General features: G+C 43.0%; 1 protein-coding gene across 1 annotated transcript in view; it reads left to right on the top strand.

The window, feature by feature from the left end:
* The window catches only part of GUCY2F (guanylate cyclase 2F, retinal), a 95,436-nt gene that overhangs the window by 65,823 nt on the left and 15,298 nt on the right, over positions 1-14,315 (top strand). The window contains exons 9-13 of the mRNA XM_063084115.1: positions 2,133-2,289; positions 7,306-7,455; positions 9,402-9,550; positions 11,755-11,918; positions 12,686-12,878. Coding sequence (XP_062940185.1) covers positions 2,133-2,289; positions 7,306-7,455; positions 9,402-9,550; positions 11,755-11,918; positions 12,686-12,878 — 813 coding nt within the window. The remainder of the gene's footprint in view (positions 1-2,132; positions 2,290-7,305; positions 7,456-9,401; positions 9,551-11,754; positions 11,919-12,685; positions 12,879-14,315) is intronic.

The raw sequence follows: 14,315 nt of genomic DNA, 5'->3' as shown, positions 1-14,315 counted from the left end.
TCCTCCACCTTCCTTCCAAAGGTCTGCCCCAGCACCCTTCTCACAGACCTTTTGTCCATATCTATTAAAAGGTTGTGATACAGAAACATTTTGCCTGCCCCACAACCTAATTTGAGGGCCAGATTCTTTTTTTTTACTTCTTGTTGCCCTTGAGCAGTCTTCTGCCTTAAGCAATCCTTTATTCTATCCCATTTCTCTGCTTTGTGGATTTGGGAAAGTGCTCAGTCACAAATTCTTTGGTGCTGCTTAACCCCACCTCCTAGCTTTCATCTTCTAAAAGGTGGCTTAGTCTAAAACTAGGTCTTCACATACCACAGGTGTGGATGTGGAATTCAGTGCACCTGGAAAGCCAAAAGATCATTGGTTCTATCAGGCAACACCTCCATTCTCTGAGCCAAGGACTACTTACAGCCAAGGGTGTTCATGAATGGGTCCATGGATGGGCCTCTGGGGAGCCCATGAACTCCATGGAATGATATGCAAATTGTGCATATGCGCATTTTTATGGGGCTGATCTGAATAATCAGTGACTTGCTGAGCTTTCTGCATATTGATCACAGTCCTGACCTTTGTGTTGTGGCCTAACCCTTTTCAAGCCCTCTTGGGGGGCTTGAAAAGGGAAGACATTATCTCATTCTGATTCTCTGTAAGATAGGTGTAATTAGCCTCCTTTAACAGGGGCTCAAAGGAGCTAAATGAGGTACACTTCGTTATACAGTGTCTGGCACACCTAGTAGGTACTCCATAAATATTTATCAGCTAACTATTAAGTGGCAGAGCTGATAATAGAACCCAAATCTCCTGATTCCTATTCTAGTACTGTTTGTATTTACCCCATAAGAAAGCCCAGTGAGTTAAGGGAGAAGCTGCTAAATGACAATCCTCTCAGGCTCATGATGAATGAAACCCAATCATTAGACAACCTGGGGGAAATCTTGCCCACTGTAGACTGCTTGGAAGTACTGGAGAGTGCAGTCTATCCAAGAGCACAAGATGTAAAGCATTCAAATACAAAGGGGTGTCGGGCTGCAAAGTAGAGCCAAGTACTTAAAAGGGCTCTTGGCATAAACAGTTCTAAAATGACTGCACTAGAATATGGATGTATTTATATGCAGAAAGATTAAACCCATCTGATTGAGAGTCCTAGTAGATCATATTTGAATGTCACATGGAGGCTGCCAAGCAAGTGAAGAGATCAGCAGTACTCAGTTTTCTTCTTTTTTATTGTCTATTTTTAATTGCAAAAATAACAAATTAAATTAAAAATCAAAAGATATAAATATATAGAGAAAATACTGACATTTACTTAAACCTCTTTCTTCATATCTTCCCCCCTCCCTCCCCAACCAAAGTTAACTACTACTAACAGTTTGGTGACCAGCCTTGTAATTCATTTCATATCTATTTACATACATTATAGATGACTTAAAAAAAATATATATATATATTTGCTGTCACCTAGTTCTGCAGCTTATTATTTTTCACTTACTTTATGGCTTAGAGTTGTTTCCATATCAGTTTGCACAGATCCATGTTATTCTTTTTAAGTGCTGCAGAATATTCCACAGTATGGAAATACCACGGTCTAGCTAGTCCCTTTTTGATAATTTCTGTATTTCCAATTATATAATATAAGCTTCAATGAGCATTCTTCTGTTTGTCTCTTTGTGGATACATGCAAGCATTTCTCTGGAGGAGAAGTAGAATCCCTGGGCCACAGGGTATGCATATTTTAAATTTTGATAGTTATTGCCAAATTGCCCACCCAAAAGGCTGTACCACTTCCCATTCCTGCCAGTAATGCATGAGAGCTGGGTTAGACCTTTTGAGGAAAATCAGAATCTCCAATATGTGTATGGATCCATCCTGTGGCTGAAATATCAATAAGTCTCCCAGTATCATATAATTCTCTGTATACACCAGATATGATTCTTTATTAAAGCATAACATTTTAGAGCTAGAAGAGACGTGAAAACTGACTCTTGTCAAAAATTTGCTTTGCCTGCATGTAAGAGAAAGAGGCTGGATTCTGGATTATAGCAGGTTATGCCATTAACAATCTCAGAAAGTGGCTCTAAAAGCACAAAATAGTTAAGTAAGTTGCTAAATAGATCCTGTTATATTATCTTCAGGGCATGAAGTACTTACACCACAGAGAGTTTGCTCATGGGAGGCTAAAGTCTCGGAACTGTGTGGTAGATGGGCGTTTTGTCCTAAAAGTGACAGATTATGGCTTTAATGACATCTTAGAAATGCTGAGAATCTCTGAAGAGGAACCTTCTGCAGAAGGTAAGCAATGAATTGTACCCTTCTGATGCACATAAAGTAACTCCAAAGTTCACGTGAAAATATGCACTGAACTAAAGCCTCAGACTGATTTTAACTCCCCACTTTTGTTGAAAATCCAGCCTCATTTCCAAGCGAAGGGACTTGAATGAAGTCTGCATGCTATAACTTCAGCCCAGCCTAGCCTTCTGAACAAAGCCAGTGCAATAATGTTCGGTTCCTGCTGCGGCAGGATTAGGCTATATTGTTTGGAGACCCCAGCAGTTCCTGGAAAAACTTGCTGAGAGCTAGGCACACAGTAGGTGCTCAATAAATATCTGTCAGATTGAATGGAGGGTAATTTGGAAGCTGGACCCCCACAGAGTACATTCTAGAATGGGATGTCACTAGAGCATACCGGCACTGTCTCTGCCAGAGAGGAAGAAGCAAGGAGGGGGGCCCCAGCAAACAAATGCTATGTGGATTATGTGGGAGGGCTTCAGACAGAGCTCTGACCTTCTAGTAAATAAATAGGCATGCCTGTAACATCCATTTTGTGTTTTTGTCTAGTGCACCTGTGGCAGCACTAAACAATGCCTGTAGGGGTCATAACAGATCAAAGAAATAGGAGAAATCTGCGATGGTGGGGGGGTAGGTGCGAATGGGAGCGGGGGGGATGAACTGATGGAAAAAAGCGAGATAGAAAGAGAAAGAGGGAAAAGGAGAGAATGAATAGGGTTAAAGACATATAGGAAACTTGGGTATTAAAAGTTTTAACCAATACCGCAGGGGTGAAGAAAAGAGATAGTGACACAAAAACACAGAGAAACAGACAACCAAAAAAAGACAGACAGAGGGAGAGATGCAAAACTACAACATATATTCATATTCTTAAAAGGATCTTTGGCATGGTAAGTTTTAAAGCTGCTGATTTTACTACATAGCAGAAAAGCAAAATGAAAGACAGAGAGAGAGACACATGCACAGATAGAGACACAGTCCAGTCATCTGTGGCATTATCTTTGCTCTTTACAAGCCTTGTGGAATATCAAACTTTAGGGAGTCATCTAGTCTAACTCCCTCATTTTACAGATAAGACAATTGAGGCTCATGATTTGCCTAAATTATGCAGCTACTTAGCAGCAGTTGTAGGATTGCAATTCAAATCTTCTGAAGCCTAGCCCCCCACAGCCAGCCAAACTTAGAATAACAATTTCTTCTTTCTCTGCCCAGTCATGTTTTGGAGGACTTGAAGCACCTGGTAATCACAATGAAAAACATTTGATAATGTCACTCTCTCTTTCTCTCTGTGGACCTGTTCTTGCTCATGCCTTAGTTCTGTGCTTACTATTTGGCTAGTTCCAGTTTGAAAGCTTGGAGTTGTTGCCCTGTGTTAGTTCTAGAGTATTGGAACAATAGCTGCAGATATGGTGAGTACTTAGCATTCTGTCAGAATTAGTTATCTGTAAAAGATAAAACACAATACCTAGCTTCCCAGAGTCTTATTTAATTCACAGATTCACAACTTTCAAATTTAAGGAAATCAGGTCTTAGAGTGAGTAAAGGATAGCTGCAGTGGTTTTTTGTTTTCTGTTTTTGTTGATTTTGTGAGCTGTCTCGGTCTCTCCCTCTTATCATTTCACTTCACGTTCCAAATTGCAGTGGCAATCTGGATGTTTAGTCCATTCTTCACATACTGCAGCCAGGGGGAGTTTTCTAAACTGCAAATCTGATCATGTTACAGTTGTGCCTAAATCCATTGAATGGCTTCCCATTGCTCTTAGGGTAAAGTTCGAATTCTTTTACATGTTATAAGCCCTGCGTCTGGGCCTTGCCAACCTCTCATGCTTAACCACTCACTTCTGTCTGTTTGCTGCAGCCATGCTGAACTCCTTCCAGTTTATTTACACCAGGTACTCATTTACCTCCAGACCTTCACACATGCTGTCCTCTCTGCCAGGGACACTCTTTCGGTCCCACTCTGTTGTAAACTCATCTGTGTCTGGCTAAATTTTACTCCTTCCTCAGGACTCAACTTAAGTACCACTGCCTCGAGAGGCTTTCCATGACCCACTACACTCAGCTAAGTTGCCCTCTTTATGATCTTTTAGGGCTCTGAACTTTGTTGTATCACCATACTTTGTTAGTCTAGTTCTTTTAATGAGCTCTCTTCTTCCCCCTCCCAAAGTATAAGTTCTGTGAATGCAGAAAACAGGTCTGCCTCCCTCAGCACCTTTCACAGTACCTGGCAGAATAAATATTTGTTGAATCAACAAGTGAATAAAATAAGATAAAGTAAAGGAACTTGCCTCCCTACTTTAGATGATGAGGTTAATAGAATCTTATTATTGGAAGGCCCTTGAAGGTCATGTGGCTCAACTTCCATTTTACGGATGGGGAAACTAAGTTCAGAAAGGTGAGCTATTTAGTGGCCAAGGTGAGATTCTGAAGCCAGGTCTCCTGCCTTCCAGTTCTTGTTCTTTTATACTACACCATAGTGGCTCTTCAAAGTTGATTTTATCACCATAGCAAGGCTCAGAGTCAGTACTGGCTCCAGCAGATACAAAACAAGCTAAAGTAATTTTTCTAGTTTTCCTGAGAGTTCAAGTCTAATGGTACCTAGTGGCTCTTACTTGGTTCTGGAGTGGGGATGAGAAAATGTGGTGGGTTGTAAGTGTATTCATTACTGTCCACTCTCAATTATATAAGGATAGTGCAGATAAAGCCTCATTTTAGCCATTAACAACATATGCGTAAGTGCTCTCTGAAAATAGTATTTGGTGATGATTGTATTTAATCATCCAGCTTTTTACCAGTTTTGCCCTCTCTTTTCTTGTTGTGCTTTTAAATGTGCAGGGAGAGAGGATGCCAAGAACAAAGCAGCCGCATACCATTTTTCCCTGCCTCCCCCCACAAAACCATGGTGCCTGAAATCCCTTGCTCAGAAATGTCTTTCTTTGACTAAAGTATCACTCAATCTTTTCAGTTTTATTTGTAATTATCAGTTCTCCTAGGCAGGTAGACATAAAGACAAAACCACTGTAGTGAGTGTATTAGAGACTTTCACAGGGGTGGGTGGGTGGTGGGAGGAGGGTGACAGAGATGCAGTGGGGAGAAAGGCTGGGGACACCTGGAAGGCAAAGACAGAAAGATGGGTACATGATTGGGGGTAAGGCTAGAATTTCTTGTATGAGTATTTTGATCAGAATAGGCTGGGTTTCACTAACAAACCAAAAAAACCTCTGACCTTTTGCCGTCCTTCCTGCTTCATAGGAACTTGTCCCCTGGCTCCTTTCCCAATATCCCAAATTTAACAAGATGAAAAATTAGCCATTGCTTTCCCCCTGACACCCCCACCCTTAGCAGACATTCTCCTTCAGCCTCCCTATCTGGATGTTAACCTGTTGTTCACGCCAACTCCCTCCCCTTCACAGCACAGTGTGTCTATCCCCAACTACGTCACTTCCTTCTCTATGGTAGCTTTCTAATGTATCTCGTTCCCTGTCCTGCTGCTGCCCGCCCCCACCCCCACTCAGGCCCCTTTCACCTCACTGCTGCCTCTTACTGCAAAAACTTCCTAGCTGGTCTCCCTGACTCCAGCCTCTCTCCTTGAATCCAGCTTGTGCAGGTTGCCAGATTAATCTTCCTGAACAGGGCTTTCATCAAATCCCTCTCCAGCTCCAGCACCCCTACTGCCTTTTGTATTCACTCCAAATGCCTTCATTTGGCTCTCAGGGCCTCTCACCTTCTGCCCCCATTCTTCCAGCCACCCTCCCTCCCCCACTTGATCAACCCCATTTCTCATTTCTCATTATCCCTTAACAGAGGCCTTCTCTTCAGCCAAGCTAATCTGCTTACCACCCCCCTCACCACCCGCAATTTGCTCCTTTCTGCCTCTTGTTCTTTTGCACAGACTGTTCTTTCTCCCTGCAAAGCTCTTACCCTCTCAGCTCCAGAAAGCTGCATCCCTGACCTTCTTAACAAGCATATTTAAGATTTAACTTTTCCAGGCAGCCTTCCTGGATTAATTAGATCAGTTCAGTTTTTTCTAAGTTTGAACCCGATGAAACTGCTGATATTTAACCATTTTTAACCCACAGAATTGGCAATCTCCTATGGTTTGACCTAAAACACCACCCCAACTTTTGACTACTCTAGTTATATTGTAAAAGCGTATTTCTTTATATATGGGTTAAGGCACTCTTCCCCCAAATTTCTGACATCTGACTGCTATAAACTCTGAAAGCAGAGATACTCTTTTGACCTCCGTGGGGCCTGAAATGCAACAGAGCACACAGTGGGTGTTCAATTTTGGCTTTTAACAGATTCATTTCCCTGTACTAGTAGTGGTCTTCATCACTATCTCTCTTGTATTGCAGTTAGGGGTGTACATATGTGTCTTGCCAACTGGTCTGTGAACTCCCCAAGGGCAAAGGTGCGGTCTTATTCACCTCTGGCACTGCCGCTAGCACAGTGCCTGATACATAGTAGAACCTCAGTAAATATTTGCAGAATGGAGTTAAAGGAATTGCTGCACCTTTTGCTTTGCAAGGAACAGAGAAGGCCTGGGGATCCTCTAATCCTTTTAGAGAAGACCTGGAGAAAACAACTTGTGAATCCCTGAGCCCTGGCACAATCAAATTACCAGACACATATAGATCTCAGCAAACAGCAAATCCATGGCAACCAGTCTGGCAGTGCACTTGCCTTTCCCTGGAGACCTGCCAACTGCTACTTGCAGGCTTAAGAGAGCAAGAAAGCAAGTGGCATAGCTTCTCTACTTGGAGCTTCTCTGCCCTTCCTCATACTTCTGAGGTGTCTGTCTGCATGGTCCTGGGGTGGAGAGAGTAGTACGTTTTCTCTGTGTGTAATTCCTTAGATTTATGGATTCAGACCCTGGGGGGAGGGGGGCAGTAGTATGCCAGTCTCTAATAAAAATATAAAGCAGTCAATAAAGTAGCACTCTCAGAACCCTTGAGGGCATTACAGATGTTGTCAGTTAATCCTCCTTGCATTCATTACACAATGCTTTCTTTTCAGAGTTGCTGTGGACAGCCCCTGAACTGTTGAGAGCCCCAAGGGGCAACAAGTTAGGTTCTTTTGCAGGAGATGTCTATAGCTTTGCCATCATCATGCAAGAAGTGATGATTCGGGGCTCCCCATTCTGCATGATGGATCTGCCTGCCCAAGGTAAGTGGGAGGGGAGAAAAGGGAATGGGGCCCACCATGACACAGATCATCAGGCCAACCAAAGCTGTCGTGATTGGCCAGAAGACTGTTTGTGCTAATAGCCTGCTAGTCTGCAAGCAGCACGTATTGTATGCAGGTGGGACTTGGAGCCAGACAGCTCTAGGTGTCTGGAAGAAATTTCCCACCCAAGAAGCTAGTCCTTTTTCAAACTGTGACATAAGCCAAGGGTCTACAGAACCTATGTCAATCATTTTGTCTTTTTTTTTGGTGTGTGTGTTCCCCTCTACTTCTTTGCGATGCTCCCTGCCAAATATTTCAGAATCCCTCATGATGCTTCTGGATGAAAAGGTCCTCCCATTCTTTCCCTGTGACATGCCACAAGCCTCCATCCTCATCTCCCAGCAAAACACTTGAGTATTAGACAAGATCCATCACTGGATGGTAAAATTAGTGTGTGAAATTTTGAGGGGAAACAGGATATCTGCATATTCTGAAAGTATAAACTCACAAGATACTTTCACATTACTGATTACAAATGGAAAAATAGTAACTTTGCAAGTGATCAGGGTTGACATCACTAGCAGCAGTACTTAGGTACATTGACATCATGTGCCCCCTGACATGATGCACTGAGAAGGACACTTCACCTCTGTGGTATTCTTGCCAAAAATTCATAACTTCAATCTAATCTTGAGAAAATGTCAGACAAGCTCAAATTAGGGACATTCTGCAAAACAACCAGCTAGTACTCTTCCAAAGTATGTAAGTCATAAAAGGCAGGAAAAGAATAAGGAACTGTAATAGGTTGGAGGAGACCAAGACACAGCAATTACATGCAATAAGGGCTTTTGAATTGGATTGTGGAGCAGAAAAAAGACATTAGGGGAAAACTGATGAAATTCAAATAAGGACTCTACTATAAAATGCTAATTTTCTTTGTACTATGGTTATGTAAGTTGCTAACATTTGGGGAAGCTGAGTGAAGGGTACATTTTTTACAACTTTTCTGGGAGTCTAAATTTATTTCAAAATAAAAGGTTTTAAAAATGAATAAGAAAAAGAAAAACACTTACATATCCTTTGCCCCACTCAGGGTCCCACATCACTCCTATACTTAAAGCCCTCCAACTGTTCCCCATCTCTTGTTAAATGAAGCCCAGACTCCTCAAATGACATACAAGGCCATTCACGATCTGGCCCCTAGCCACCCACCTCTCTAGGTGTTGTAGATCAAGACTTGCTAGATTCAAATTTGAACTCTGTCACTAGTCACGTGACTTTGGCAAGTTACTTTCTCTGAGCCTCAGTTTTCCCACCTGTAAAATGAAAATAAGAGTGCCTATCTCTTCTGTTTGTAGTGAAAATCCAATGAAATAATGCATGCAAGGTGCTCAGCCTATAGTCTGATATATAGTAAATGTTCCACTTCAAGTGGAGTTCATGGGCCAACAGCCAGGAGGATTTTGTTGAATGCCCTGAGCTGTTTACTGTAGTTCTCAATTTCCTTCGCTTAGAGGCCAGGCAGGGCCCAAAGCTTGGACCTGGACTGGGCCTGTGCCTGCAGGAGGGGCTAAGTGGGTCTATTGTGGAGATTGGAATGCTTAGATGATTTGGGAGTGGCTGAGGGGAACCAGATCCCTGAAGTAACAATATTTGAATCGACCTCAGATAGGCTGCATCTAAAACCTAGCGGAAATAGGATAAAGCTGTGCCTAAATGATACCAATAGTTCAACTGATAAATTTCTCAACCTCTCCCCAACAACCTGATGCAGACTTTGCTCACATACAACCTATACTCAGGCTATCTAAGGAGAAAGCAAAGGAGATAGCCCTTCTGTATTTTCTCCTAACCAACCCCTTTCTTGGCTAAAACTCAGTTGTCTTTGCCAAATCTTGGTGCTTTTTTCATGATTCGTAACCCTTTCTCTTCTTGTATCTGGTTAGAAATCATAAACAGACTTAAGAAGCCTCCTCCTGTGTACAGACCAGTGGTTCCTCCCGAGCACGCCCCTCCAGAATGTCTCCAGCTGATGAGGCAGTGCTGGACCGAAGCTGCTGAACAACGACCAAGTTTTGATGAAATATTTAACCAGGTAAGGACTCTGAATCTCACCACTGCTCAGAAGCCATCCTAAACTCAGCCTACCCAAGGCTAACTCCTTGGGTCCTTGTCATATTGCGAAAGGAACCTCTTGCAAGGGGAAAGGGCACTCCTCTTGGAGCAGCAGCCTGGGGGTGGCTACTTTGAAGTCCTTCGTTCTGGAGCATCACTAGCACATCCTCCAAGAGCCCAAGGGTTAATTCTGGTATTCTTATGTGTCCAGAGCTCTGTTCCAGCCCATCCACAATCTGGTCTAATCAATCTTTCAAAGACGAAATTGAGCCACCAGGCATTTGCAAGGCAATGACATTGAGACCATTAGAAGATGGGTATCATGGAATAGATGGTGCTCCTCACAGAGCCATGTTTGGTTGGGAGTTCCCAGGGAACTCTGATGACAAGTATACCATTTAGGTGATGCCAGATTGTTTTTGGAGGGTCAGGAAAAATGTAGGGTATTTGAAAGGGTGTTCAAGATGGAAGAAAGTGTGAATGTGGAGTACAAAAGCAGGAGATTCCTTAGGTTCCCTGGGAACTACTTGAGGCAATGGGGTACATGAAATGTGATAAGCCCTCTCCTTGAGCTATTTAATTTCTAAAGAGGATGATTCTTTCCCCCAAGGTGGAGATTGGAAGGGGGGATGAAGGAAAAGGCAGAGCGAGCCTTGCTAAGGAAGCTGGGGTGCAGTTCCTGTGTTAGAGCATGCAGTTTAGAGCTCTGTTGAAATTATAGGATACCAAAACGGGTGCTGTCTGTGAGTGCTGTGTCAGCTCTGGTGGAGAGGCTTTTGAGCCTGGCTGGAGTACAGCACTGAGATACTTTATGAGTGGCAGGTATCTGAGGCGGAAAAGAGAAGGAGTTGGGTTGAAAGCCTGAGGGGCCCTGCTTATGAAGTCATCCGTGTCCCCAGCTAACAATGCCTCCATTAGCCTGGCTGGGTTTCTTGAGGACACTCAAACAGGTGTTCGATAGTATGGAAAAGGCAAAGGACCATGAAGGTCAAATTTCTAAAACTTACCATGAGGCAAGAGAAAAAGCATTTGCCCTTGTGTTGATGCTAGAGATGTTATTTCAGAAGGCAGCACAGAAGCCAGTGATAGATAGGAGGAGTGCACATCAGGTGACCTTCAAACAAGACATCGCTGGGGCTGCCGTCACTAAAATGCTTCATTGGAAATTTAGGCTAGCCTCCCAATTTCCTGCAGTTAATAAAACTTAAATGGGAGGAGGAAGAGAAGGAGGTTCCCTGGGTTAGGCAATAGGGGGAGCCCAAAGGATCTGAACCGGCTGCTGAGGTTACCCCCAGGACCGTGGTGGACATATAGATGTAGACCAGGCTCAGGAGGAAATTCCTCAAGTTGGCCTTGGGGCATTGGTTGCTAAGCGGAGCATGTATGGCCCAGCTGTATAAGAAGGTTCATTGGGACAGAGCCCTAGATGTCTGCTCAGTAAAACCACCCCCAGTCTTTTATTGTTGTGAACACAGCCACGTGCATGCTGAATAGAGCAGTAAGGAAGAGCTACCCGTCGTGCTGCCACTGTCTCTGTAGATGAAGAAGGTCCTGGGAGAGTGTATTGAAAATTTGTGGTATGCAACCATCACCAAGGGATCAGGGCATAGAATGTGGCAAGACCAGTTGAACTTCTACATGAACCTGACTGACTTGAAGGGCAGGTGTTAGGGGACACCATTATTCTTGGACCCCAGGGTAAAAAATAGGGGTAAATATTACCATGTAGGTCTTCTGTCTTCTTTAAAAGGTCAAGCAATCTTCCACCATCCATGAAGTGGCAACACAGTAGCATTTGAGGATAAGGATGATTTGGTAGGCTGATGATTTAGAACAGTGAAACAACACTTCCTGCCCTCTTTTCCCTTACCCCACCGACATCTGGCCTGGGCTTAAGACCAAATCCTGCTGCAATCTCAAAACTGAAGGAGCCTTCCCAGAGCACACTTACTCAGACTGGAAAGAACCAGAAGGTAGGGGGAAAAGTACTTGCGAGAAAAAGAGCCTTGTGAGTGGGCTAGAGTGCCAATTAGGGTAGTGGGTGATTTTTGTTATTTATATCTGGGTTCACCTCTCCTGCCCCCTCATTTTAGAGGAAAGGATTTGTGATAAAGGGGCCTGCTCCATCATCGCTGAGTTTGGGGAGTAAGCATTCCCTGGCTCCTCTTTTTGTTTTACTTTCAGTTTAAAACTTTCAATGAAGGAAAGAAGACCAATATCATTGATTCTATGCTTCGGATGCTGGAACAATATTCTAGCAACTTGGAAGATTTGATCCGAGAGCGGACTGAAGAGCTGGAAATTGAAAAACAGAAAACGGAAAAGCTTCTAACACAGATGCTACCACCGTATGTGGGAACACCTGAGGAGTGTGAATCCGTATAACAGTGTGTTCTATTAAAAAGAGAAAAAATATTACCCATCAACTAACCACTTCCTTCCCTTGTCCTGCACCCTCTCTACTTCTAGTGGGTTGAATCACACCTTCAAATCAAAGTAGAATTGGAAACCAAGGGAGCAGAGCACACATCCTAATTTTTTACTACCTGTGGATCATGCTGGTCATTTAAGTTTTTGGTGCCTCAGTTTTTCTATAGTCCCTTTGTGACCAATTCAAAGAAGTCACTTCTTTGAGCTTCTAGAGGAAAGCAGCAGGGTTGTTTTTCCAGGTTTTTTCCTCCTTTAGTTGAAAACTTTATTTGTTGCTACAATTTTTTAGTTTTCCAGGGCATCTTATTATGTGGTAACACGATCTTCTAGGAGATAATTGAAGAAACTAGTCTTATGAAAAGGCAATCGCCTGGGAACATTCCCCGGGTGTGGGGGGCAGGGGGGTACAAGGTAGAAATACACAGTTGAAAAAACTCCTTGAAGGCACAAACCAGGTCGGTCTATTCAATGAGGTATTCCAGCACCTAGGACAGTACCTGGCACAATGTGAGCACTCAGTACATATTTATAGAATAAATGAATGATTTAATATATTCATTCAGGTGACATTTTCTTCCTCCTCATTTACTTGGTGGTGATTTTTGGAGAAATTGTGTTCTAGCAGGTGTGTGTGGCATGGAGGGAGGCTGGTGTCCTCTTAGGAAAAGCTATGTCTACTTTTCAGATCAGTTGCTGAATCTCTCAAAAAGGGCTGCACAGTTGAACCTGAGGGCTTTGACTTGGTCACCTTGTACTTCAGTGACATTGTGGGCTTTACCACCATCTCAGCCATGAGTGAGCCCATTGAGGTGGTGGATCTTCTGAATGACCTGTATACACTCTTTGATGCGATCATTGGCAGTCATGATGTCTACAAGGTAAGTTAATTAGCAAGGAAATATATTTCAGAGTGAAATTTTTATATGAGGCTCATCTATGTGTATTCCAAAATTGAAGGATGCAATTTATAGAATGTTGTTATTTAGGGATAAAAATTTAAGTAGTACACCACTTCCATTTGGTATCCCGTTGGAAATAAAGGCCATATAAAATGCATATAATTTCCTACTTTACCAAACAACAGCTCTCAACCCAGCAAGAGATTGCTGGTCAGATTTCTTTTGAGTCATTTTCTAGAACTGAGACTAAGAAGAGTTTGAGGCCAAGAAAATTATCGCACTTCAGTAGCTGAGGACCCATAGTGGAGGCCGTATCATGCTAGACACTGAAGAGGATACAGAAGTATTGGTGTTTTGCCCATAGTTGGTGACTGCTGCAGAGTTCACCTTGGTAAAGTTTGAGTAGATTTAATACAAGCTGTTAAACTTTGGTCTCCTCCATTAGGTACTGTTTTTTTTTTTTTTTTTTTTTTTTATAGGAGGGAACTTGGCATTACACCAGGGCTCTATTAGACCTCAACTCTTTGAAATTGCTACAGGGTAACCTAAAGCCCACCTATTGGTCTGAGGTTTGGGGATATGATTAATTGTTAGGTTGCAAGCCCCTGCTCCCATCTTCCCCGACTCCTCCAGCCTGTCAATTTCCACTCTTTCTGTCAAAGGTTGCAGAAGATTAGTAGAGAACAGATGAATTTATTCACTCATTTTGGTGTCGTGCTTCCTTACCCTTGTTTTTGTATGTTGTCTTATCTCTAGGCAGAAAATGACTGAAAATCTCATAGCTGGGCAGGGACATTTCTATGTTGTCTGCAATATGGATACTTGTTTTATTGATGGAGAAAGATGTCCCAGGCATCCCAAACCTTAGACAGCTCCTCTGTCCCAGGAACCAATGTAGAGCTGGAGAATGAGTAGCTCCATTCACTGGATCCTTCACGGTAGTCTGAAATGTTCCAGCTCTCAAATCACACACAGGGTAGTGTGTTTATCTCATATTAGACAGGGCCCTTTCAGGTCAGGTAGAGAGCCTCAGGGCTAGGCCAAGCCACCTAAATAGGGCTCAGAAATAGACATCAAACCTGTTAATCAGCAGGAGCTGCAAGCTAATCAAGAAGCACACATAGAGACCACGGTGGAGGAAAAATCCATGGAATCAGACTGCCTGTCTTAACTTGCTGAACTCAAGCAGCCTGAAGAGAAAAGAAAATCGCTGAAAGCTAATTCAGTTGAAACTAAAATCAAAGATGATTCAGTATGGGCAGTAACACAGCCACTGGTTTAATCAATCCAGCTGATTCTGTTCAGACAATTGTTGGGGGTCTTAGGGATAAGTCCTTCAGCTATTTTGCTACTTCATGGCTGCAGTAGGGAGGTAGTGGGCTGTTCCCAAGACGGAGCAGGGATATATAAATTCAA

Source organism: Cynocephalus volans, chromosome X (genome assembly GCF_027409185.1).
Source record: "Cynocephalus volans isolate mCynVol1 chromosome X, mCynVol1.pri, whole genome shotgun sequence".
Lineage (NCBI taxonomy): Eukaryota > Metazoa > Chordata > Mammalia > Dermoptera > Cynocephalidae > Cynocephalus > Cynocephalus volans.
Note: the sequence above shows the minus strand (reverse complement) of the source record. Positions and strands in the feature narration are given on the sequence as shown.